Source organism: Euleptes europaea, chromosome 9, assembly GCF_029931775.1.
Source record: "Euleptes europaea isolate rEulEur1 chromosome 9, rEulEur1.hap1, whole genome shotgun sequence".
Classification (NCBI taxonomy): domain Eukaryota; kingdom Metazoa; phylum Chordata; class Lepidosauria; order Squamata; family Sphaerodactylidae; genus Euleptes; species Euleptes europaea.
Window position 1 is genome coordinate 46,295,868 of NC_079320.1, and position 24,259 is coordinate 46,320,126.

At 40.0% G+C, this 24,259-nt stretch overlaps 1 protein-coding gene across 1 annotated transcript in view; it reads left to right on the plus strand.

Moving 5' to 3' along the window:
* Positions 1-816: 816 nt before the first annotated feature.
* LOC130482339 (uncharacterized) overlaps positions 817-24,259 on the plus strand; it is a 53,779-nt gene continuing 30,336 nt past the window's right edge. The window contains exons 1-9 of the mRNA XM_056855051.1: positions 817-961; positions 5,153-5,253; positions 8,213-8,282; positions 10,693-10,823; positions 12,619-12,704; positions 13,949-14,048; positions 15,687-15,730; positions 16,764-16,841; positions 19,236-19,432. Coding sequence (XP_056711029.1) covers positions 817-961; positions 5,153-5,253; positions 8,213-8,282; positions 10,693-10,823; positions 12,619-12,704; positions 13,949-14,048; positions 15,687-15,730; positions 16,764-16,841; positions 19,236-19,432 — 952 coding nt within the window. The remainder of the gene's footprint in view (positions 962-5,152; positions 5,254-8,212; positions 8,283-10,692; positions 10,824-12,618; positions 12,705-13,948; positions 14,049-15,686; positions 15,731-16,763; positions 16,842-19,235; positions 19,433-24,259) is intronic.

Below are 24,259 nucleotides of genomic sequence, written 5' to 3' on the forward strand. Positions count from 1 at the left end.
AATTTAAAATCCTTAAAATTTAAAATCCTTAAATTTTACATCCTTAAATTTTACATCCTTAAGGAAATTTTTTAAAGGAAAAAAAACACACGATGTACATTGTGTTTCTAAAGGAACTTTTGTTTTTGCCAAATGCCAATGTGCTTGCATTATTAAGTTTGTTATGAATAAAAAACCATTTCCAGTTAGATCTTAATAATTATTTCACTACTAGTATACTTCTTGATAGTATTTCCGTTCAACAATTACTTTGATAAAATACAAAAATAAATTTTAAATCCTCAAAATTTTACCCCCAAGAGAGTGGGGCCCTAAGCTACAGCTTGTTTGTGTGTGTGTAAAGTGCAGTCAAGTCGCAGTCAACTTATGGCAACCCCTTTGGGGTTTTCATGGCAAGAAACTAACAGAGGTGGTTTGCCAGTGCCTTCCTCTGCACAGCAACCCTGGACTTCCTTGGTGGTCTCCCATCCAAATACTAACCAGGGCCGACCCTGCTTAGCTTCCCATGCTGAGTGTTAGCTATTTACGCACGGGAGGTTTTGCCTTGGACTTGCTGCTCTCTAGATGCTGCTCTCTAGATTCCCCCTTCTAAATTCCCAGAACCCTACATGGGGGGGGGGGGGCTTATTGTTGAGCTGTAAGAATGTAGTGTTGGGTTGTAAGCATTTGGACGGGCAAAACGTGCATCCAGAGAGCAGCAGATCCGAGGCGAAACCGCCCAATGCGTAAAGGGCCGATAGGAAACGCTAGCGGGACCTCCTCCTCCTCCTGGGCGCCACTTCCCTTGCAGGAGCCCGCCCCGGCCGAGGAGGCAACATGAATGGCGGCGCGCTGCTGCGGCTGCGGGCAGCCCTCGCGGCCCCTCCTCGCCTCTGGAGCAGCGAGCCCTGCGGCCCTCCGGCCAGCCCTCCCGTGCGGGTCGGCTGCGCCTCGGGCTTCTGGGGAGACACGGCGGCCGCAGGTACCCCGGGGCGCGCCGCGCGCGGGCCAGCAGCCGCAGCCAGCGGCAGCAGCGGGGGACCGAAAGGGAGAGCGGCTCTCCTCTTCCTGTTTCGCCTTGCATCTGCTGCTCTCTAGCTGCACATTTTGCCCACCCGCAAGCCTTAAAACTCAACAATAAGCCCTCCCCACCCACCCCCCACCCCCGTGTAGAGTTCTGGGAATTTGGATGGGGAAAATGTGCATCTACAGAGGAGCAAATGCAATGCAAAACCTTCCATGCATAAATGGCCTATGTGCAGAGCTATCATGCCCACCCCCCAAGTTATTCCTCCACCCCGTTTTGCTTATGTACTCCGGATTTTCAATGCACTCCACTGGACGGGAAAAACCTATTGAAACCTGAGTGCTTCCGACAACGGATAGGGTTAGGCTGCAAAAATAAGACGTTGCCACTTTCAGGGATGAAGTGATCAGACCCGAAAAGGAGGGCCTACGGAACTTCTTACCGTGGCCATTTATTCATGGGAGGTTTTGCCTTGGATTTGCCACTCTTGAGATGCACTTTCCCCCCATCCATATTCTCAAAACTCAATAATAAGCCGCCATGCAGAGTTTTGAGGATTCAGATGGGGAAAATGTGCATCTATAGAGTGACAAATCCAATGCAAAACCTTCCATGAAGAGTTTTGCTTTCATAATGAGAGCAAAAGTTAGCTCTTTGAGAAATGCGGGGAAACTGGCCGGAGAATAAAACTGTAGGTGGCGCTAATGTCATAAAGTTCATATTTACTCCCTACACTCACTCAAAGCCTGCACAAATGCAACCCGGTTTTAGGCATGTTTTAATAGAAAGTGAGTCCTGCCGGATTTGCTCTGAAGTAAGGTTGCAGAACATCATAGCCACAAGGGATTCAAAAATTTAAAACAGCACTGATTATCAACAAGCCCCTCAGTTTTTGTAATCAACCCCCTAAATAGTTATTATATGTAATGTATGTACATGTTGATTGACTCAACCAAGGCTACGATCCTATTATTTGTAGAAGGCAATAAATCTGATAAATTTGAACAGAATTTACTTCTGAGTAAATAAACACAGGATCAGGATGCATAAATTGTTAGCACCCTGGGATAATTAATTATCCAAATTACTGTTGCCAACTCCTGGTTAGGAAATTCCTGGAGATTTGGAGGTGGAACCTGGGGAGGGATCTCAGCAAGATATAGTGCTATAGAGTCTACCCCCCAAAGCAGCTATTTCCTCCAGGGGAACTGATCTCTGTAGTCCAGAGATCAGTTGTAATTCTGGGTGATCATCAGACTGCACCTGAAGGCATCTAATAGCATATATATATGCTATTAATGTAATTTGCACAATATTTCCCCTAATTTAATGAATGCATTCTGCTAATTGTAGACTATTATGTATTAATGAGAAAAATCCAATCTGAGAACCCGTAGGAGGACACCAGCCAACAGTATTCCCATCTCTCTCTCAGTCCCCAACCAGCATCTAACCCTTTGCCTTTTCAGGTGACTGTCCATCAGTTTATCCTAATCTCTATGGTATACTATAGAGCAGGTATCCCCAACCTATTTTGAGCCTGTTGGCACCTTTGGAATTCTGACAGAGTGGTGGGCACAGCCAAAAAATGGCTGACACAGGAGGTGGCGCCAACTACAAAATGGCTGTTGTGCCTTATCTTCAGTCACATGGCGAAGATCCTTGTGCTGAAGTAGCAGCTGCTGCCAAAACTACTTAAAAAAAATATATGCAGAGCCATTCAGAAGTCCTGAAGCCCCACCGGGCCCGCCCACTTTCTAAAAACGCTTGGCGGGTGCCGGGAAAGGTATTAGCTGCTGCCATAGTGCTCATGGGCACCATGCTGAGGATCCCTGCCATAGATCATCCATTCTCTAAAGCCACTCTAGAACTTCTGTTTCTCCTAGATTGTGTGGTTCCTACAGTGGAACTGATCTTTTCAGTTCAGAGATCATTCCAGGAGAACTCATGGCCCCCACCTGTGAATATACACTAGAATCGACTATGAAGCTGCAATCCTATGAATGCCTACTTAGGAAAGAGTAAAAGGGAAAAGGTAGTCCCCTGTGCAAACACTGGGTCATTACTGACCCATGGGGTGACGTTGCATCACGATGTTTACTAAGCAGACAATGGTTGTGGGGTGGTTTGCTGTTGCCTTTCCCAGTAGTCTACACTTTACCCCCCAGCAAGCTGGGTACTCATTTTACCAACCTTGGAAGGATGGAAGGCTGAGTCAACCTTGAGCCGGCTACCTGAAACCGACTTCCGTCGGGATCAAACTCAGGTCATGAGCAGAGCTTTGACTGCAGTACTGCAGCTTACCACTCTGCGGAGCAGCATTAAATTCATTCATACCTACTTGTATATAGAGTCAGGATACATAGAGGTTTCCATTGGACCACACTAATGTAAATGGATATAGATATTGTTTCTTAACAGTATAGACAAAAAACAGGGGCATATCATTTTCTCCTCACCCTTGTAGCCTCTCCCATTTTCCTGCTTCCTTCTGTCCTTTCTACCCACTAACTACCTTTATCTACTCCCTATCTTCAGCTTTCCCTCCTTCCCTCACCCTGGCAGCCTTTACCCAGGAGAACTATGACCCAGTTGTGCAGTGCTGGCAGCTGGGCCAGGCCCAGTTACAGCAGAGAACCCGCAAGGATTTGGGGGGGACGGACATTTCCCCATGTATCCCCTTTTCCACAGTATTTCCTGTTTTGTCCTCTTGGCAATCCCACATTCTCACAATTCCCTGCTTTCTTATCTCCCCAACAATCACTCTACCTTTTATTTGCCCCCTATCTTCAGCTATATTTATTATTTATTTTCTTATAACCGCCTTTCTCCGCAACAGGGACCCAAAGCAGGTTACATCATTCTTCTCTGCTCTCATCCTCTCCATTTTATCCTCACAACAACCCTGTATGGTAAATTAGGCTGACAGTATGTTACTGGCACAAGGTCACTTTGTGAACTTTCACAACAGTGTGGGGATTTGAACCTGGGTCTCCCATATCCTAGGCTGAAACTCTGCTGTTGAGCAGTAGTAAACAACCGCCTGAGTAAGTCATGCAAATCATGTGCTATCAGTCACCTAGTGAGTGCTGCCAGGCCTGGCACTGATATTCTTCCTTAAAGGCCAAAGGAGCCTTGCTCTCTCCCTCTGCCTTTTACTGTCAGAAATGAAGGTTTGAAGGCTGGCAATAATGTTGTGGTTGCCTAGCAACAGCCACTGAGAGCATACATTTCTTAAAGCTACAGGTGCTACTTCTCTTATTTAGGGGGGATTTAACTGCCCAGTGTATTTAAAAAATATTTTTTGGGGGGGATGTATTTGAAAGCCTGGGGCATTTTTTTCAGGTCTGTAGAAGAAGAGTTGGTTTTTATATGCCAACTTTCTCTACCACTTAAGGCAGAATCAAACTAGCTTACAGTCACCTTCCCTTCCCCTCCCCACAACAGACATCCTGTGAGGTAGGTGAGGCTGAGAGAGTGTGACTAGCCCAAGGTCATCCAGCTGGCTTCGTGTGTAGAAGTGGGGAAACAAATCCAGTTCACCATTTTAGCCTCCGCCGCTCATGTGGAGGAGTGGGGAATCAAACCCGGTTCTCCAGATCAGAGTCCACCTCTCCAAACCACCGCTCTTAACCATTACACCATGCTGGCTCAGAAAGGTCTGTTTGTGGTTTCACTCTCTGGATATAAGTATCTACATATTTGGCCATTCCAAGAGTTAGATATATTGATGGTAAGTTTGAATCCAAGCCTGTTCTCAGTGCAAGTTCAAGCCTGGCATGTGAAATAATAGAGTGTCTTTGAGTATATTTAGAGTATATTTCTCTCACCACAGAGGAGACAGGTACACAAATCTGAAATTAAGGACCAAGCCTTACCAGTCAGTCTAGACAGGGCTGAACCTTTCCACTTTTGGCTTTAGTAATTGGGTATACATTTTCTTTTAATTGTTTGCATAATCACTCCTTTAATTTAATTCCTAAATCCAAGCATAATTATGCCCATGTCTAGGCCCAGTTTCAGTGCATTATTGGTCTTATTGGCATTTACTTTCTCTTGGTTGCATCTGTTTTCTGAATTATTTCTGAATGTTTTTTACATTGTGGTTAGGTTCTCCTGCTAAAGATAATTATTTTCTGTCATTAGTTCCTCAGTTACTGTATGGAGGGAAGCTGGATTTCCTGGTTTTTGATTATCTTTCTGAAATTACAATGTCTTTGCTAACTGCTGCCAAAGCCAAATCTCCAGTAAGTAAATTTACTCTGTTCTTTTAACAACAGCTACAGAACAAAGATCATAAGAATCTAACCTATTGAAAAATGAATAGGTTTGGGAGACTGATTTCTGGTTTGAATTTCTAAAATGCCAGAACAGTGAAAACTGTTTGAATTTGCTTTATATGAAAACTCTAGTTACCTAAATCTAAAGTGCATTCTTGCTGTATAGCATTATGCAGGTATTAGAGCCCATTGGACTATTTAAAAGTAATGATACATCATGTTTCCCTTTGACTGAAGTACCTTTCAATAGGGATGTCAGCTCTGGGTTGGGAAACACCTGGAGATTTTGGGGGTGGAGCCTGTGGAGGGCGGGGTTTTGGATGGGAGGGACTTCAGTGCCATAGAGTCCATCTCCCAAAGTAGCCATTTTCTCCAGGTGAACTGATCTCTGTTGCCTGGAGATCAGCTGTGATCCCAGGAGATCTCCAGCCACCACCTGGAGGTTGGCGACCCTATCTTTCAATCTATACTGTGGACTAAACATAAACTAATGGCAGAACAAGCTGTGGGAGGGGCTGTGAGGAATCATGGGGTTGTGGGGATCCCATAACTAGGAATCCCTGCCCCCAGCTGGAATTTCCCAAAGCTTCTTAGAGGGGGGGGGGTGGGAAGAAAAAATAGAATAAAAAAAAAATAGCTGACGGTGGGATATCACACCTATCTAGTCATTGGCTGATTCCTAGAGAGGAGTGATGTCACTTTTGGGTTTCCCCATAGAGTTCTGGTCTAGAGAAGCATGACATCACGCCCAGGTTTTCCAAGAAGTAATATCACCCTGTTGGCTGATGCCCCCCACATTGCCTCTCGGTTGCCTGCTGGTTGCCGGGCCGGGTAACCCCACTGAGTTGGCTGCTTTCTCCTCCTTTCTGTGTATGGTCCTAATAGTCTGTGTTGCTAAAGATGATTTAGAACTCAGCAGGCCAGTTATAGAAATTTTCTTCCTTTGGGTTAATTTATTTTTTAGGAATTCTGCAAGTGTGAAAAAGTCCTCATCCTGTCACTGGGTGTCTAGATTGTTTTTGTTATCATAACAATGGGGGATATTATTATTAGATACCGGCTTGGGCGTATGAGAAATAATGGTGGGGGAGGGAATAGGAAATTTGAAATCCCACCCTACTACTCAAACGTTTAGCTTCTATGACTGTCTAAATTTCCAGGGACTGCATGGTGATTTATCTCCCCTTTAATTGATACTGTCAGCCTTCTATCTCTTGTAGATCATATTTACATTGCCATACAAAGTAGGTCTACTCAAAATTCTACTCAATTCTATTCAATGGATTTTACTTCCAGGAAGGTGTTATTAGGAGACCACAGTTAGTCCTTGTCAGCCTGTTTTTTAAGGTTTTTTTTATTATGTCATATTTTCTCCATACATGGTGATCCCCCTGAGTAGTTCCCTTGTCTGTGAATGGCTTGATATAGCCTTGTTTCATTCAACCACACTGAGAACAGTTGGTTTGCCATTATATTTATTGATAGAAAATCTATATGGCTTTTGAGTGGTGACAGAATCACAAGTATGGATTCTGATACAATATGATCCATTGTATTCTTCCACTGGAGTTCCTCCCAAATCTTTCTGGCATAGAAAAAGTGTTACCGGGATAGGAAAAAAAAGGTATTACATTGGACTTAGCCCTCATTTTCAGGCATTTTAATTGACCAGAAGCATCATTTAGCCATAAGGTTAGGTTTAATTGTATCTTTCTGTTAGAAAATGCCAGCCGTAGAAAGTTCTATGACTTTTGGAATACGTCACTGAGCTGAATCATGCCAGAGATGAAGGCAAGCAAATAATAGGTTAGTAGAAAGCATTATGTCCTAATGAATGCTTAAAAGTAAACCAAATTCTTTGCTATCTTGCTGATGCACTAGAATGTGGTCTCTTGTGCTCACCATTTCACAGAGCTTGCAGTGTGTGATCATAACTGAAAGTAATAGCAGTAGGACTGATAACTAGCAATCTGAGAACTGGAATATTTGTCTGATGTTTTTCATCCGGAAATATCTGTCTCATTTATATTTCTGAAACTTTCACTGTGCTCACAATCTACCACAGAATTGTGGTAGTTACCAACTACACAAAGTAGTGTGTGCTGTTTACCCATGTGTACTTAATCCTCCGATGGATTGTGCGCTAAAAAGCATAGTGTCTGTTTCTGTCTCATGCACACATCGGCCTGGATCCAGCGCAATGTTTCCGTGGGCAGAAGGATTTCTACCTGCAGCGTATGACTTGCTTGCCTCCCATTATAACCCAAAATGCCCCCCCCCGCCGCAAAATGAGGCTTATGAGAGAGAGATGATTTTCAGTAGTTTAATTAGAAAAATAATAAGGGGTGAAACATATAATTAACCAGCCTATGCTTTGTGAGGGTAGATTTGAAAAGATGTTTTTTTTTTTTGAAATGTTTTGTTCTGGATTACTTAGATTGATTGTTTTTTGTTTTTTTTCTTTAATTTTTATTTATATGATAAGGGGAATACAGAAGGGAAAAAATGAGGGGAAGGGTAGAACATTAGTAAAAAACAATATAGTGTATAAAAAACACTTTCCGTTAACAATAAACTCATCGTATTTGAATTGTTAAACATTTATAGAACATTATATCTAGATAAAAAAGTACATATGAGGATGTGGAAATCATTCAAATTGACTATCTATTACACATTGAGAAATATAACGTAGTGAAATCTATAGTTTGTTAAACAATCTGTCAAACTGGTCTACTTATTTAGCGTAACTAGATTTCATATAACTATAGAATGACTCCCACTTTTTGTCGAATTGTTCTGTAAAGTCATTAGACTTTACACAGTGATTGTTAGATAGATTGTTTTTAATGCTCTCCCATACCAAAAAACGACAATTTGCCTACCCTGATAAAAATGTTTGCAACTTAATTGTTATTTATTTCAGGATTTGGGATATACACCTGATTTTGTATTAACTGCAATGGCTCCTTATATAAAAGATATTCATAAGAAAGGTATGATGAAACATGTCTGTTTCAGATTGCTGCAATATTTTTTAATTGTGTGTGTATTGGGCTAGGACACCAAAATTAATCTTGTCTTCTAGTTTAACATCTTACAATACTAGACTTTTGTTATTTTTCATCTACATGTAGTTTTATTTTACTTGTTATATTTTAGTTTGCTGTTCAGCCACAAGATGGTTTCCAAAGACTTACATCAATCAAATTCCTATGCAAATAACAATTACAGTTCAGTATTAAATGCTGCCGGAGCAGGGGGTTCTTAGCTGGGTTTGGGCATGATAGAGGGCTTCCTGGCTGCTGCTACTCCTTTGAAAAGGCCACAGATGTCTTTAATGTAATTAATTAATGGATTAATTTTACAAGGCTTTCTGCCTTCATCAAGGCAACCAAGGTGGCTAACGCATTTAAAAACATACATAATCAAAACCTTTTAAAAACAATTTCAATGCAGTAATTACATACATTAAAACTAAACTAACTTTATGGGAGACTTTTAAATTATCTGTAATGGGTCACATAAATGCAGGCAAGATGATGATTCCACTTAAATTAAGCTATATTTTAGCCAACCTACTTGTTACAATTCTGGAGAAAAGTCTAAAGAAATGGCAGACCATAATAAATGAATATATACGGGAGAAAAAGATATCCTGGATTAATTGGTCAACTGCACAATGTATATGGTCCAATGAGGTTTAGGAATACTTTCTATGAAAATATATCAGGTCACTGTGAAATTAACCTTGGTTAGAAGGGGTTTATAAGCAACACAGATCTTTCTGAAAGGCACTATTGAACTAGCCTATGTTCAATTGCCATTACAGGTTTGCAGATTTAAAACATTAACAGCAGTTCAGCCTTAAGGAAACTCACAGTTTGAGGAGTTAATTTCTCAGAAAGAACATCCTGTTCTATGATATATGGCTTACTACCTAACTCTAATGATATTAATCAACTACCGTTTCAATTAAAGTGGAATAAATCCCTTGGTTTTCATATTTTGGAAGAAGTGTAGAAATATGCTCTCTCAACGGGTTCTTCTTTCTCCATATGTCTTCTAGTTTGAATCCCCACTCGCGCCATAGAAGCTTGCTGGGTGACCTTGGGCCAGTTATACACTCTCCACCCTGACCCTGGCTAGTATTTGGATGGGAGATCTCTAAGGAATACTGGGGTGACACGGAGGCAGGCAATGTCAAACCAACTGTGAAGGTCTCTTGCCTTGAAAAGCCTAGGGGCCTCCCATAAGTCAGCTGTGACTTGATGGCAAAAAAAAGAAGAAGTAAAAATGACACACTACTGGTATCTTATACCACTTACATTTTCAACACGCTTATGTTGGTTCTGTAAATCTCTGAACTTGGACTTTACACATGTATGGTAGAAATGTGATCACACAAAAAACCTTTGGGAAATAATAGTAGATAAACTAAGACAGAGTTTAGGCTTTGAGGTTCTCTCAGCCCTGAAACACTGCTACTTAATGATGCGCCTACGGTTCATAAGAGATAGCAGTTGGTGGTTCTAAATGTGTTAACAGCAGATCAAATTCTCTTCACTAGATTTTGAAAACAAAGAACTTTTCCAATATATAGCTTTGGGTTTTTTTAAATTACGGAGTTATCTTTAATGTTAAAGTTTACTGCTTTGCCGGGTGGGAAATATATGCAGCAGATTGATACATTATTGGAAACCTTTACTGAATGGATGGAAAAACAAAGTTAACTAGTTAATTAAACAAATTATGTACCCATCAGATTGATGGTTTAGTATCTATTTTCTAAATATGTTGATAAACTCATATATTTTGTGCAAAAACTCAAAATGTTCCTAATTAAAAAGCAAAATATAGGGCAAGAAGGAAGGATCACTAAGGTAATACCAGACAAAACAAAAAAGTCGTCACCCACTGGTGGAAGATGGGGACAGATGAGTCTCCCTGGGAACAAAATTCCAGAGTTTTGGTGCCACGATTGAGAAGCCCCTTTCCCATGCTGATACTCGCCTCATCTCAGAAAGCAGGGGCACTTGCGGCAGGTCCTCAGAAAATAGTTGTAGTAGTCACATAGATTAATAAAGGACTTGGTTTCTAATAGATAATCCACAAATATAATAATCTAGCAAATAATCCACAAAAGCTCACAAGAATGTGCTAGTTTGCCTACCTAAACAAGTTCATGTCATTTGTTACACATCAACAGCCTGAAAGAAAAAAAGAATAAATTCTAACCCAGTTTCACTGCAGGGAAGTAGGCAAGTGGCGAAAGGCAATTTTTAGTCAAATCAGACATACATATGCCACCCAAGTGTGTCAAAAATGACTTGAGGAAGAAATTGCTTTGGTGTGTCTTAGCAGTGTGTGCGGTATTTATGGTTTGGAACCTTGTGTCTTGCTCAGGTGTCCGTGTTGTCAGCAATGCTGGTGGAGTTAATCCAGTTGCCTGTGCTGCTGCTCTACAACAAGTGGCGAAAAAGGCTGATGTTGACATGAAGATTGCAGTTGTTACTGGCGATGATTTGATGGGAGAGGTATTCTGTTGCGGTTTTTAAAATGCTAATCCATATGAGTTTTTGTGATTTTTGTACAGTAGGAAAGTCAAACATATTTGTCATAAAGCCTAAGCGGTGGAGAGATTCTTGGTACTTCCTTTATGTAAATTGTGTGAGCATCGCAAACGCAATGGATGAATATTCTGCTCCTTCTATTGGTTGAGGTTTGATTGCTGGTGCAAGCTAATAAGAATGTGGAAGCAGGGAGCAGGAGGAACCTGTTCACAAAAGGAGACGATGAAGGCTAATAGTGTAATCCTAAACATAATTAAAAATTACATACGTCTAAATCTATTAAAGTCAATGGGTTTAGGATTGTGTTTAGGATTGCACTGTAAATTATTTTGATTCACAATGAGATTTGCTGAGCTCTGGACTCAAAAAAGAATTGTATTTCTCTATGTGAATAATGTAGTGCTAGTAAACAAACAATTCAAAACAAACAATTCAGAGTTAATAGCCTTAGAAGGGTTTCACTCCACTTAGGACTGCATTGAAAGATTCTTGATGGGATGGCTTCATGTCCCCTTCTAGGCTAAATGGTCACCCAGAAATGAAAACAGAAAATTACTTTAATCAGAAGGAACAGAGGTTACTACTTTATGCCTCTTACTGTATTGATACAAACAGCCTTTTAGGTAACACCAGCTTCTTGTCCTTCTGCCATAAAGTTAGAAGATAACTAGAGGTTCACTTTTGTCCTAGTTATTTCTGTACCATCTCTGTTAAGGTGAACATGGTCGTCTGGCCTGGTAGTCAGTTAACTGCTGGCCCACCTTAACAATATCATTCCAAAAACTGTTTTGATGCAAATTTTATGTGGCTATGTTACTCCATGCCCTGATCTGGATGGCCCAGGCTAGCCTGATCTGGTCAGATCTCAGAAGCTAAGCAGGGTCAGGCCTGGTTAGTATTTGGATTGGAGACCACCAAGGTAGTCCAGGGTTGTTGTGCAGAGGAAGGCACGGGCAAACCACCTCTGTTAGTCTCCTGCCATGAAAACCCCAAAAGGGGTCGGCATAAGTCGACTTTGACTTGACGGCACTTAACACACACACACATGTTACTCCACAACAATTACAGTTTTTTATAACATCTAGCAACCACTATTTTTACAGATAATAACACCCAGGATTGAGGAATTCCTTACTCCAGGCAGTATTTGGCATCATTTCAGGCTTTTGGGTGTTCTTTGATAATGTATTTATTCTGGAAGACCTTTGAGCAAACCTGAATATTTTATTTTGGCTTTAAATGGCCTTACGCTGGGTTTGCTATTACTGGTTGATTAACCTTAAATGTATTATGGTTTTTATATTCTTAGTTGTAAGCTGCCATGAGTATTTTTGAATGAAAGTTGGTCTTAAAATATGCTAAATAAATGCAAGCTGTTATTGACATTACATCATGATGTGAATTCTAGTTATAGCCATTAAAATCAAAGGGAATTGCTTCATTATGAATAAGGCTGTAACTCTAAGCATACCTGGAATATGTCCCTTTGAAATCTGTGTTTGTTTTCAGTTTGAGTATCAAGGTGAAAGACACTAATGGCATAATGTGCAGATCCGTTATAATTTACATGTCAGAAAGGTAACATGAATACATATGACTGGCTTTAAAGTATTGTTTATTGGTTAAATGGTTTTCTGAAACTTTCGTGTTTGTAAATTTAATTTTTAATCCATTTTGTACAATTTTGTATTTACTTTAGAGGTAGGACTGTAGTGTAAATATGTTTATAATAAATTAATGCATAGGCATATTTTAACAGGTAAACAATGTAAAAGAAGCTGTCCGGGAAGCAGAAAATGGGAGGTTATTTCCAGAAAGCATTCACAGCATGAATGCGTATTTGGGGTAAGTTTTAAAAAATATATATTTTTGGGAAAAGATGTGTTTGAGAAGGTGCTTTTTATAGTTGGCACTGTATATATTTACTGGCCTGTCTTAGGTTAGAGTTTGAAGCAGTCAGAATGATTTTGTAGCTGAATTTAATGCATGGATTCCTAACGTGACAGATGGCTTGTCTGATGACACGCAAGTAGCTGCTAGACAAAGTGCAAAAGAGTGATGATAAATTCTCAGAAATATTTGTAGGGTCAGTAGCCAGCATCATAGTTGGCAGGATGACAGAAAATGTCAGAGCTTCTGGTTGTTTCTTTGTGAACTCAGCAAGAACCTATAGCTAATGGGCAAGAATACTTCATTAAAGCGCTACAAATGATTTTGTAACAAGAGGATTTTATGGTTTACCATTTGTTTAGTGGACTTAAGGGCCATCCTGAACCTTCAGTCTAGAGAATTTTGAGAATTCAAGTGATTGCTTTGTTTGTCTGGAGTGTACTGGGTTTGTAATCAATATTTTCATAGCCCATCTGTGATATAATTTGCTATTGTTTTAATTTTGTAGACAGAAAATTGAGTCTGAGAGACAATGGCTTGAGGCCATGGCTAGGCTGTGATATAAACTGGACACTGAAGTGCTTGGTTCGTCATCAGCCAGCGTGGTGTAGTGGTTAAGAGGGGTGGTTTGGAGTGGTGGCGTCTGAGCTGGAGAACCGGGTTTGATTCCCCCACTCCTCCACATGAGCGGCAGAGGCTAATCTGGTGAACTGGATTTGCTTTCCCACCCATATGCACGAAGCCAGCTGGGTAACCTTGGGCAAGTCACACTCTCTCAGCCCCACCTACCTCACAGGGTGTCTGTTGTGGGGAGGGGAAGGGAAGGCGATTGTAAGCTGGTTTGAGTCTCCCTTAAGTGGTAGAGAAAGTCGGCATATAAAAACCAACTCTTCTTCATCATCATCATCATCCTCATCATCATTCTTTCTCCTCCTCCTGCTCCTCCTTTGCATTTAATCCTTTGCCAATAATTAGCTGACAGAATGAAGCCCAGAGCACACTCTGTTTTCTCAGAAGCTCTCTTTAGTGGGAAGGACACCGTGCAGCAATGGGTCTGCTGGACTGAATTTTGAATCTTCATGATAAATTGGAGATAAAATAAACTTTGGATACAATTTACCTTTATGATAGCCATAAATTGTGTAAAGAATGAAGAGGTGAAGCCAGTACATTGATAATTGCAATTCTCATTCCTTCAGTGCAAGACCAATCAGTAGAGCTCTTGACCTAGGAGCTGATGTTGTGGTGACTGGCAGATGTGTTGACAGCAGCCTTGTATTAGGACCACTGATCCATTCTGTACGTATAAATTAATGCTTCTTATAGCGCAGATATATGAGGCTGAGATTGATGAATTGATGGACTGCAATAAGTTACTGGCAAAGCATCACTTATATGATTACTGCTCATTATTATAGTAAGGTTTTTATTATATACCCCAGTTACCTTATGGATTTATAAGAGCTGAAGATTGCTGTCATTGGTTGTTGACATTTGGTAAACTGTCGTTGAAAAAAAAATCCACCCCCTCCCATTTGCGTATGGGTTGCTGTTATGAATTCAGGCATCACTGTGTAATCCTTGATGCTTGCTGAAATAAAACATAAGATTTCTCCATTAGGAAGTCGTCCTACAGAGATCATCTATGTCTTTTAGAAAGATGAAAAATCTATCTAGAAAAACAAAAGTTTGTTAACATGAAAAATGCTACAAAGCAAAATTATCTCGATAATCTCTTTGTGCACAACATTGTACATTGATATTTACGAGCTTTTAGCATTCTTCATTTTTTTTATTCTTTGTTGCTTTTCTCATGGTAAATCCATCTGTAGATATTTACTCCTCTGTTCCTTAATTTTTTTCTTAAGTACAAAACTATTTGGTTCTAGTTAAAATATGTAAATAATAATAAAACTTGCCACAAGGTGGCACAAAACGTCAGTCAGGTTCAAAAATAACTTGTTTTTAAACTGTTGATAATTTTTACTTAAATGTGTTCTTTAGGTTAAAAAATTAATGCAAACAAGTGTTCCTTGAGCAGGCACACAGCATCGTCACTGCATTTAATTTTAAAATTTAACATTGCTAGAAATGTTAAAATTTAAGTTTATGTTTTACAACAGGGGTCCCTAACCTTTTCCGAGCTTACAAGCACCAATTCTGACACTGCATGGTGGGCGCAGCCACAAAACGGCTGCCACAGGAGGCAAAGCCAGCCACGAAATGGCTGCCTCAGCTTACTTTCAGTCACACAGTGAATATCCTTGTGCTGTGGTGGCAGCTGCTACCAAAGCAACATTTTTAAAAATCAGCAAAGGCATTCAGATCTCAAAGGGCCAATTAGAAGCCTTGTGGGGAAAGTCCCACCTGGCCCCACCCAGTTTCTAAAAGCAAGATACCTTTGATAACTTTTCTTTATAGCTCTAAAATATTTAACCTGTTTAATCTCTGGGACATGATCAAATCTACCATGGAAGCAGCTCCATCTTACCCAGAATTCCCTTAGCTTCAGTAGAACCTGGTTTTCTGCCCTGTCCCATCTACACATGAACATGACAAGTTGTTTGCCATTTCCTGCCTCCACGTCACAACCCTGGTATTCCTTGGAGGTCTCCCATCCAAATAACTTGCCAGGGTCGACCTTGCTTAGCTTCTGAGATCTGAGTAGATCAGGCTAGCCTGGGCTATCCAGGTCAGCACTACTTAAAAAACCCCACCAAGGGAGACCTGTATAGGTATTGAATCACTCCCAATAATTTGCTGTTTCACTTGATTGTGTGCCAGTGTAGAGCAGGGAAGGGGAGGGGAATGGTTCTTTTGAACCTTTGTCAATCTGCACAGTGTTGCACCCATTCTGATTTGGATCATGTCCTGTTGATATTAAGTACATCATTTAATTGTACTGCACTTAACACTCCATATGCTTTTTTAAAATAGTTTGGCTGGAAGAAAGATGAATTCAACTTATTAGCAGCTGGAAGGTAAATTTGATGGTATCAGTACCACTGTTCTTACTTAATAAACCCAACAATAGATATTTACTCACCAATGAAAATAGTCTAAAAGCTGCAAGTTAAGTTCTTGCTTGCAAATGTAATGATAAATAAGTCCAGTTTAGGAGATTAACCAGAGTTCCAATATAGAAGTAGTATGTTTCAGAAAGGTATATTGATGCTTGTCCTGATCATGAAGTTGATGGGTGTGTGAAAGAAAGCATGCTTCCACACTTACATCTCCTGCTACACTGGAAAAAATATGTACAAAAACAGTGTGGTATATGCACTATTTGTGCTGTTCAACCTTCTGCACATCTGGCTCTTGACTTTGGCATGGAAAATAAGCCATACTTGTCAGTGTCATCAGTACTGAATTTCCTTTGGGTTGTGTGTCTGTGCCTATAGTATTCCCCATTTCTATATATGGATGTGAAAGTCGGACAATGAAGAAAGGTGACAGGAAGAAATTTGATTCATTTGAAATGTGGTGTTGGAAGAGTGTTTTATGGATACTGTAGACCACCAAAAAGACAAATAAATAGATTCTAGATCAAATCAAGCCTAAACTCTCCCTAGAAACTAAAATAACTAAACTGAGGCTATCGTTCTTTGGACATGTTATGAGAAGACAAGAGTAACTGGAAAAGACAATAACACTAGGAAAAGTTGAAGGCAGCAGGAAAAGAGGAAGGCTCAGCTTGAGATGGATTGACTCAATCAAGGAAGCCGCAGCCCTCAGTTGGCAAGACCTGAGCAAGGCTGTTAATGATAAGATGTTTTGGAGGTCATTCATTCCTAGGGTCGCCATAGGTTGGTAGTGACTTGATGGCACTTAACACACACAGGTGTCTGTGCTAGGCTAGAATTCATTTCAGGAGAGAAAATATAGTTTTTGTTTACTTTAGATTTTTCCTTATAAGAAATTAAAATGTAATTTGGATGAATGTACATCAGGGTGCCTAGTATTAAATTAAAAAGCTGATAAATTTATGGTACAGTTTTACTCTTGGTTTTTCAGTCTTGCAGGTCATCTGATTGAATGTGGTGCTCAATGTACAGGTGGAATATTCACTGACTGGCACACTGTACCAGACTGGTAGGTGAATTCTTTTTTGATAGCTGTTTAAAGACATATGCTGGAAAATGAAATTGCTTTTCAGCGATGATAATTTAATCACTTTTGATTACCGGTATGCTTCTTTTTTTTCTTGATCTTTACAAACAGCTGTCCTTGTTTTGGACTTCAGAATACAGCTGGCCCTGTTTAGACAACACTAGGCAGTCTATTGATTGAAAATGTCCACCTGTGCAAAAACATTTTGGGGTCATCCAATCTTAATTTCCTCCTAAAACAGCTAGTAGTGTAGTATACTTCTTTTAAGCCATTAGACTTTCTTGGCAGCTAAGGTTAATACACACATGTGAGCTATTGGCCTGTCAGAGGAAGCAACCTGTACTCCCCTTCTTTGTCAAGCACAAATAGTTGGAAGCAGTAGCTGCAGCCACTGCCTAAAGACTGCTTCACATTAGATCTCAAAGTCTTGTGGAAATAGGGGTAGCATCTGATGGACCCTTCTGCTGTCTGGGCCCCAGAGTTAGTTGATACAATTTGCTGCTACAGCTGCTGTGATGCCAGTAATCCCTGAGATTTCATGGGAGATTTTAGGGGCCTTGAAGTCACAGCAGTGGTGACCGTGTGGTCCTTCTGCTGTCTGGCTACATGGACATAGCTGGCAGGAGTTACAGCTGTCAAGCCCATTGTATCCCAAGCAATGTGGAGGCAGCCTTCAGAAATAGGGGAAGCTTGATTGCTGAAGGACATGTTGCTGCTGTGAGCTTTCTAAACCACAGAAACTATTGGGATTCCACAATGATCACTGGGTTCTTCTGTCACGTGCCTTCATGGTGCTTCCTGAGAAAGTGTTGATTGAGAAAAGTAAATGGAGGATCACGAGATGCACAGTCTCCTTTCTACCCGTTTTCCATTCCATTTTCCCACCGTATATTATTTTGAGTCTGGATGGATTTTAATTTCTGCTAGCTGCTGTGGGAGCCAGTTGCATCTGGAAAATATGACATAAATGTAAAATAGATCTTACAAACCTATATAGAACCATTTTGATAGAAGGTGGTCACAAACGCACTTGAAGGAGGAAAACTAAGGAATCCGGCTCATTATGATATTACCACTTTGTAGGCAAAATTGTCTTGTTTTTCACTTGTTCACTAGCTGAATATGTTTCTCAGCCAGGCTTTGTCAAGAAACTAAATAGGGCACTACAATCATCATGAAGTACTACATTTAAAATATCTTCAGAACTATTTTACTCAGCAACATAGTTTATATGAATTCTGTTAATTTCCTTTCACAGTTGTAGTGCCTGATATAGCTGGTGTCCTTTAGGAGTTACAAGCCAGGCATAAATCTTCAAATGCACTTTTAGCTTGCCTTCAACTATTACAATTGTACTTCAAGTTCTTTGACCCACAGTAACATGCCCTACATTGCTGTTCTCTAGCTACCAACCAAGAATACAGGCTCTTTATAATGGACTATGTGTTAAAGTGGACTGTTTTTTGTGGTACAAGGTTTGTGCATTCTTGCACTTCTGGGGTCTAAAAACACTGAATATTGTGAATGTGTATTTAAGTGCAATTATATTGTCCAGTGGGACCATGGCAAAAGTTATTGCAAGTTTTCTCATTTGTGTCATCTCCAGGGAAACTTGTGCTGCTATTTTTTAATTTTTATTAGGGAACTTTGAGCAGAAATTAAAGCTTAAGGACTCTACTAGCTCCTGGGATAGTCAGGAATGGGTGTTCACTCTAAGAATTAATGCCTTCTGAAAATACTGCATTGTGCCAGTTGGTACTTCCTTTTGTGTCAGCAGAAATGGCGTCCTCTATTTTTCTTTAAGACCCCAATAAAAGTAACTGGTATCTCTGAACGTAGTCATTTGTGTCAGTGTAGTCTGTAGCATTTTATTATCCCTTCAGTATTGATGTATTTCCAATGTACTCTCCGTCAATATATTGTACAGTGCAATCCTAAGGGGGAGCCTTAATTGCAAAGGGAGAGGACTAAGCTTTATGCCAGCATATTTCTGGGAAAAATCAACATTTGTTATACTTTTTCTTCCCTTAGTTTATGCTACATCCTAAGTGGACAGTTACAATAATCAGAGTATTAATCATTCTGTCATCCCACTTTCAGCTTTTCTGTCCTTTTGCTATCTCTAATTGTAGCTTGATAATACTCTGTATCTCTGTATTTTCTTATTTGGTGAAGTTTTTTGTTAGATTTTTCTTGATAGGTTCTTGCATCTTTTATTCTAGTTCCTCATATAATATTTAAAACTCTTGGTATATGTTGTAGTGACTGATAATGTTCTTTATAGCCACCTGTATAATGTTATCATGTATTGGTTGTTGTTATGAATATAGAATGTTTTTAAAATCATTAAAATGTTCAATATTTTCAACCTTTTAGGCATAACATTGGCTTTCCCATAGTAGAATGTTCTTCTGATGGAAGTTTTATTGTGTCCAAACCACCCAACACAGGAGGCCTGTTGTCTTTTGGCACAGTGGCAGAACAGTTGGTTTATGAAATTGGTAACCCTAAGGCATACCTCTTACCAGATGTCACATGTGACTTCTCTCAAGTTTCTGTAATTGAAATTCCAGGTTAGTGTTTTCTGTTAGTTGATAATTTTTCCTTAATAAGAGTGCAGCATTTCCTACACAGTTTTATTGGTGGCTGTCTTTTCAAAGTATTATTTTATGGGTATACACAGAAGTACATAAAATCTACTCTTGTTTTGTATACTACTGCAAATGATAGTCTTTAACTTTGTAACAAACAATTCAATTTAAGAAAAAAGAAACAGAAGTCACTTTGCCAGGAAAAGCATGTCCCCCACTTGTTCAATTTTCTTTGAGGATAGAACAGAGAGCAACAAGTTTTGCCAGTCTGAAGGATAAGGCATTATACATAGTACCAATTGGTTGGGTACCAGTCTAGGTTTGTGAAGGAACCTTTAATGGAACTGTTGGAGGAGGGCAGAACATTTACTTCTGTGCTGCTTCCCATGATTGCTCTGCAGGACCATATCCATTTGTGTCCACAGGGTATTATCACTGGTCATGGTAGATGCAAGTAGCATTTGGAATACTTATAATTCTTCTTCTCCATTGACCTGTTTTGGGGGTGGTGGAGTTTGTGAAGTCTGTAATGGGCAAGGCAGCAGAACAGGAACCAAGAGAGGTTGGTGGAACATCAGTAATGTGGGGGCAACTGCACTGAACTGCTTCAGGGTCTACTTATTGAAAGGTGGGGCAAGATCCAACTAAATAACCATCCTGGGAGAGCCAGTTCCCACAGATGTGACCAGTTTAGCTAGACCAAATTCTACCTGGTTGTCATTTTTCAACCTGTAGCTTTGCAGTCTTGTTTTGTTTAATTTTGTAGTTCTTGTAGGGCATGGAGCATTGGCCTGATGTTCTTATATCATGAGGTTAGCAGCAAGGATGACATGGGATTACCCCTGCAGGGAAGAAATGAAAGCGATATCCACAGTTGGCAATGAAAGGGGTCTGATGTGTTGTGGAGTACTCTGGGCAAATTCATTCAGTGAATACCCAATTCAAAGGATACCCAGTCTTGCTGGTTATTAATGTAACAGGTAAAGTACTGCTCCAGGGTGGTATTGCTCTGCGGGTGATCTGCTGAGGGCAGGTGTACATGGATTCCTAGGACCATGTGCAGAATGCATCAGAAGAGCACCAAGAACTCAGGGACCATGTGGTCAGGCAATCCATCCAGGTAGAATAAATGGTGTATAGATACCCTTGTTGTCTGTGCCTGCACAAGGGATAAAATTAGCTAAGTGTTTCATCGTCAGTACAGCAGTGAAGCATTTGGACATAAAAGGCCCTGTGATAAAATTCATGTACACTCCATGGGCCTAATTGAGAGGGTAAGTGCAGTCCAACTCTGTAGTTTGCCACATACTAAAACATATCTGCCTAATTCAAGGCCACCAGAATTCCCAACTAAGGAGCTACAAGGTCATTAAGCTCCCAAAGGGCCTGTCAAGTTTAGAGTCAAAGTGTAGACGCGGCAATTCTGCTTGTAGGGTTCTGGGCGGGATGCGACCTCAGTAATGAAGGGGTCCCTGGTTGTTAGCAAAAAAATCAACCATGGTGGAGGGGGTCTTGGAGTTTCCAGAAGTGAGTTGGGTGAGCCCCATCATTCTGCTGCTGCCTTCATATTCAATCCCTCGTACTTGTGATGGATGCCATCATACTTTTCAGGATTAAAGGCTACAGCAGGAGGTTCTTCTGTTTAAGGCTTTCAGTAAAAGTATATCTATTTTGTGTGTGGGTGAGGGGCTTTGAATTTGAATTGTGAAAAGAACAGAACCGTTGCTGGTTTAGCTTATTTGGCAGATACTCAAGATTGCAGTGTTCTGTGTATACGTCAACAGGTTGTCAAGACTCCTTTTGAGATGACACCAGTTCTTGAAAGTGGTTTTTGATTGCTAGTAATCCCTTATCCCAATGGTGTAATTATTTTTGGTGGGAGCAATATGTGCTTGATTGGACTGACTTTTGCGGGACAAGATGGCACCAGTGGCAAGACTGGAGGCCTCAGTTTCCGGCACAAAACGTAGTTGGGGATCTGCGAGACATAGTACAGCACAGAGGAAGACTGTGCTCTCAGTGTTTGAAAAACCTCTGGTTCTCAAGGGTCCATGGGCTTAGATTAGTGGTGTCAAGGGAACTGCAGTCTGATAAAAATTTGTAAATCCCAGGAACCACTGGACATCCTTCTGCATTTGAGGTGCAGAATGTTGGGAGGCAAAAGTTCTTGGAGTTCTTGGCATTCCTGCATCTATCTGGACTGTGGGAAGCCAACCATCATCCCCTACCGGGAACTAAGGGAAAACGAGATGTAACACTAAAACAGAGGGTCTCCCAAGTAGTGCTTTGTCTTGGGATCCGCAGGAAGATTCTCCTAACTACCAGTCCAGCCGATAAAAACTGCTCATCTATGGTTTCCATCAAGAAAAGCTTTCAACGGGCCTCTAAAGCTAAGCACACTTGGCACCATATGAATATCTGTTTTATCCAAAAAATCTTGGAGGGACACAAATACCAAAAGTGGATTTAGATTACTAGAATTCAAGGTGAAAACCCTCCGTGGAATAAAATTATAATGTTTGGCATATAAGAAAGATTTTATTCAATAAGTAAAGCTGGACATTTCCTAGCTCGTTTTTAGACATAGTTCTAAAAAAATTAATAAAGCAACCCTGACCTTCCAATGAACTTTTAGTTTGTAAATGGCCCGATATGACACATTTGAACTCCAAATGAACTTTCACATGAACTCTGTTAGTTATTCTACTAGAAATATAACAGATGGGAAATAGGCAGATTTCTCAAATATCTCTAGATATAACTGCTTTGACACGTATATCAGGAAGAGAACTGCAGGCTTATCTACTTTTCATTTGTTTACTCTACTAAATATTTTGTATGGCAGGATTAGATAAATTAGTTGGTTGAACTTAGCAATGCTCTTTTTGTCATTTCAGTGGTGAAAGTAGCTTTTCTTGTTTAGCTGGTGCCAAAAACCTAGTAATTTCTGTGATTTTATATGGTGGCTCTTTGGGTGATGGCTTATAATTTGTGTTCATCCTACGTTAAGACGATTGAAAGTTTTGTTTATTTAGATTCTTAGTGTTCTGTTTGCCCAAAGGAGGTGTTTTAAAAATATGTTGTACTTCTGTAAAGGGATATTAAGTTATTAAACAAACCATTCAGATCTATCCCACAATGCTTTTTAATTTTTTAATAATTAGAATGGTTTAAGATTTCATATTCTGTTTCTATGAACAGTTATTTATGCAGAAATAAACACATATTTTTCTTTGTGTGACAATCTCAATCGGTGTGTGATAAAGCCGCAAACTCCTTCAAGCAAAGACAGGAAAAAATAAGGACCAATTATTATTTTTGTTTGCTAAGGTATGGGAGTAGCTGTTTCGGTTTTCCATACATGAAGTTTAAATGATGATTTGTCAGTTACCAGCTACAATTTGTGTATTTAAGGTATTCTTAAGTTGCCTGATTCATGGGGAAAAGTCCTTACCGCTTCACAGTGGAATTTGTTTAGTAATTTCCCCATTGTTTAATGATTTCTGACCTCAAGTTGGTAGACCAACACTACTTATTAGGAACATGAACTGAGCCAATATGCATTCTTTGCTGTTAGCCAAAATGATGACTCTATTACCTAGCCCTCTGCCGGGCTATCAGGAGGAGAAGGAATAATAGACATTTATTAAATCTGTAGACAAGCAAAAGAACAATAAGATTTGATTCATTGAAGTTAATGGCCCAATAAATGGAACATGGGGCACATCCAGTATATGAAAGTAATTCCTTATATTGAGATTTTCACTAAGTGGCGTTAGTTTTGCAAGGAAAATAATTTGATCATTTTAAACATAGTACAGTTTGCCTACCTGACCTGCCACTGTATTATATGCATCAGTAACCCAGATTAAACTATTATAATTAAGTGTACACAGGCCAGCCCTGCTTGTAAATTAAAACTGGTACAAAATGTAACTGCTAGAATTTTAACTGGAGCTCCTCATAGGTAGCATGCGATGAGTAATTTTTTTCTTCTCTGGTTGCCATTCCATTTCTGGAACCAAATTCAAGGTGCTGGTTTTGACTTTTAAAGGGCTAAACAGCTGAAGGGCAAGATATCTGAAAGACCACTTCTTCCTCTATAAGGCTACCCACTATTTAGCTTAACGTCTGAAGCCCTCTTCCATGTTTCTCTGCCTTCCTTGGAATAACAGGTAGATAGTTGAAAGTAGGCTTTTTCTGTGGTTAAACAGTATGCTCTCCCAAGGGCATTGAATGACCTCAGCTCTTCTTGCTTTTCATAAAAATTGGTTGTTCTGGAGAGGATTTGGTATAAACTTGAACGCTAGCTGCTGAGTTTTATTCACTGGTTTGACTGTCTGTGTGTCTCTTTTACTCCATGTTATTGATAGATGTTCTTTTAAAATTGTTTTATGTGATTTATTGTTAGCTGCTAGCAGGATCTTTAAGAGAAAGGTGCAATAGGATTATTTTAAATAACTAACGGTGCAATCCTAAGGAGAGTTACTCCAGTCTAAGCCATTCATTTCAACTCTCCTTAGGATTGCATTTAGGATTACAGAAATTGTAGAAAACCCAGGAAATTATTCCCTTTCTCTAAAAGGGGCCTTTCATAATGATCTGGACTACCTTTGCTTCCATGTCAGCCATTAACATTAAAAAGTTGCCATGTTTGGATAGCTGCTTTTAGTGGCATGGACTGTTACTCTTACGTGTTTCTAGTCTGTTGGCATCTTAATATCATTGGTACATCTCAGACACTCAAGGTAGTTGTTGCATTATACCTAAATCTGCCTTTTACTGAATCAGACCATTGGACCATCATGG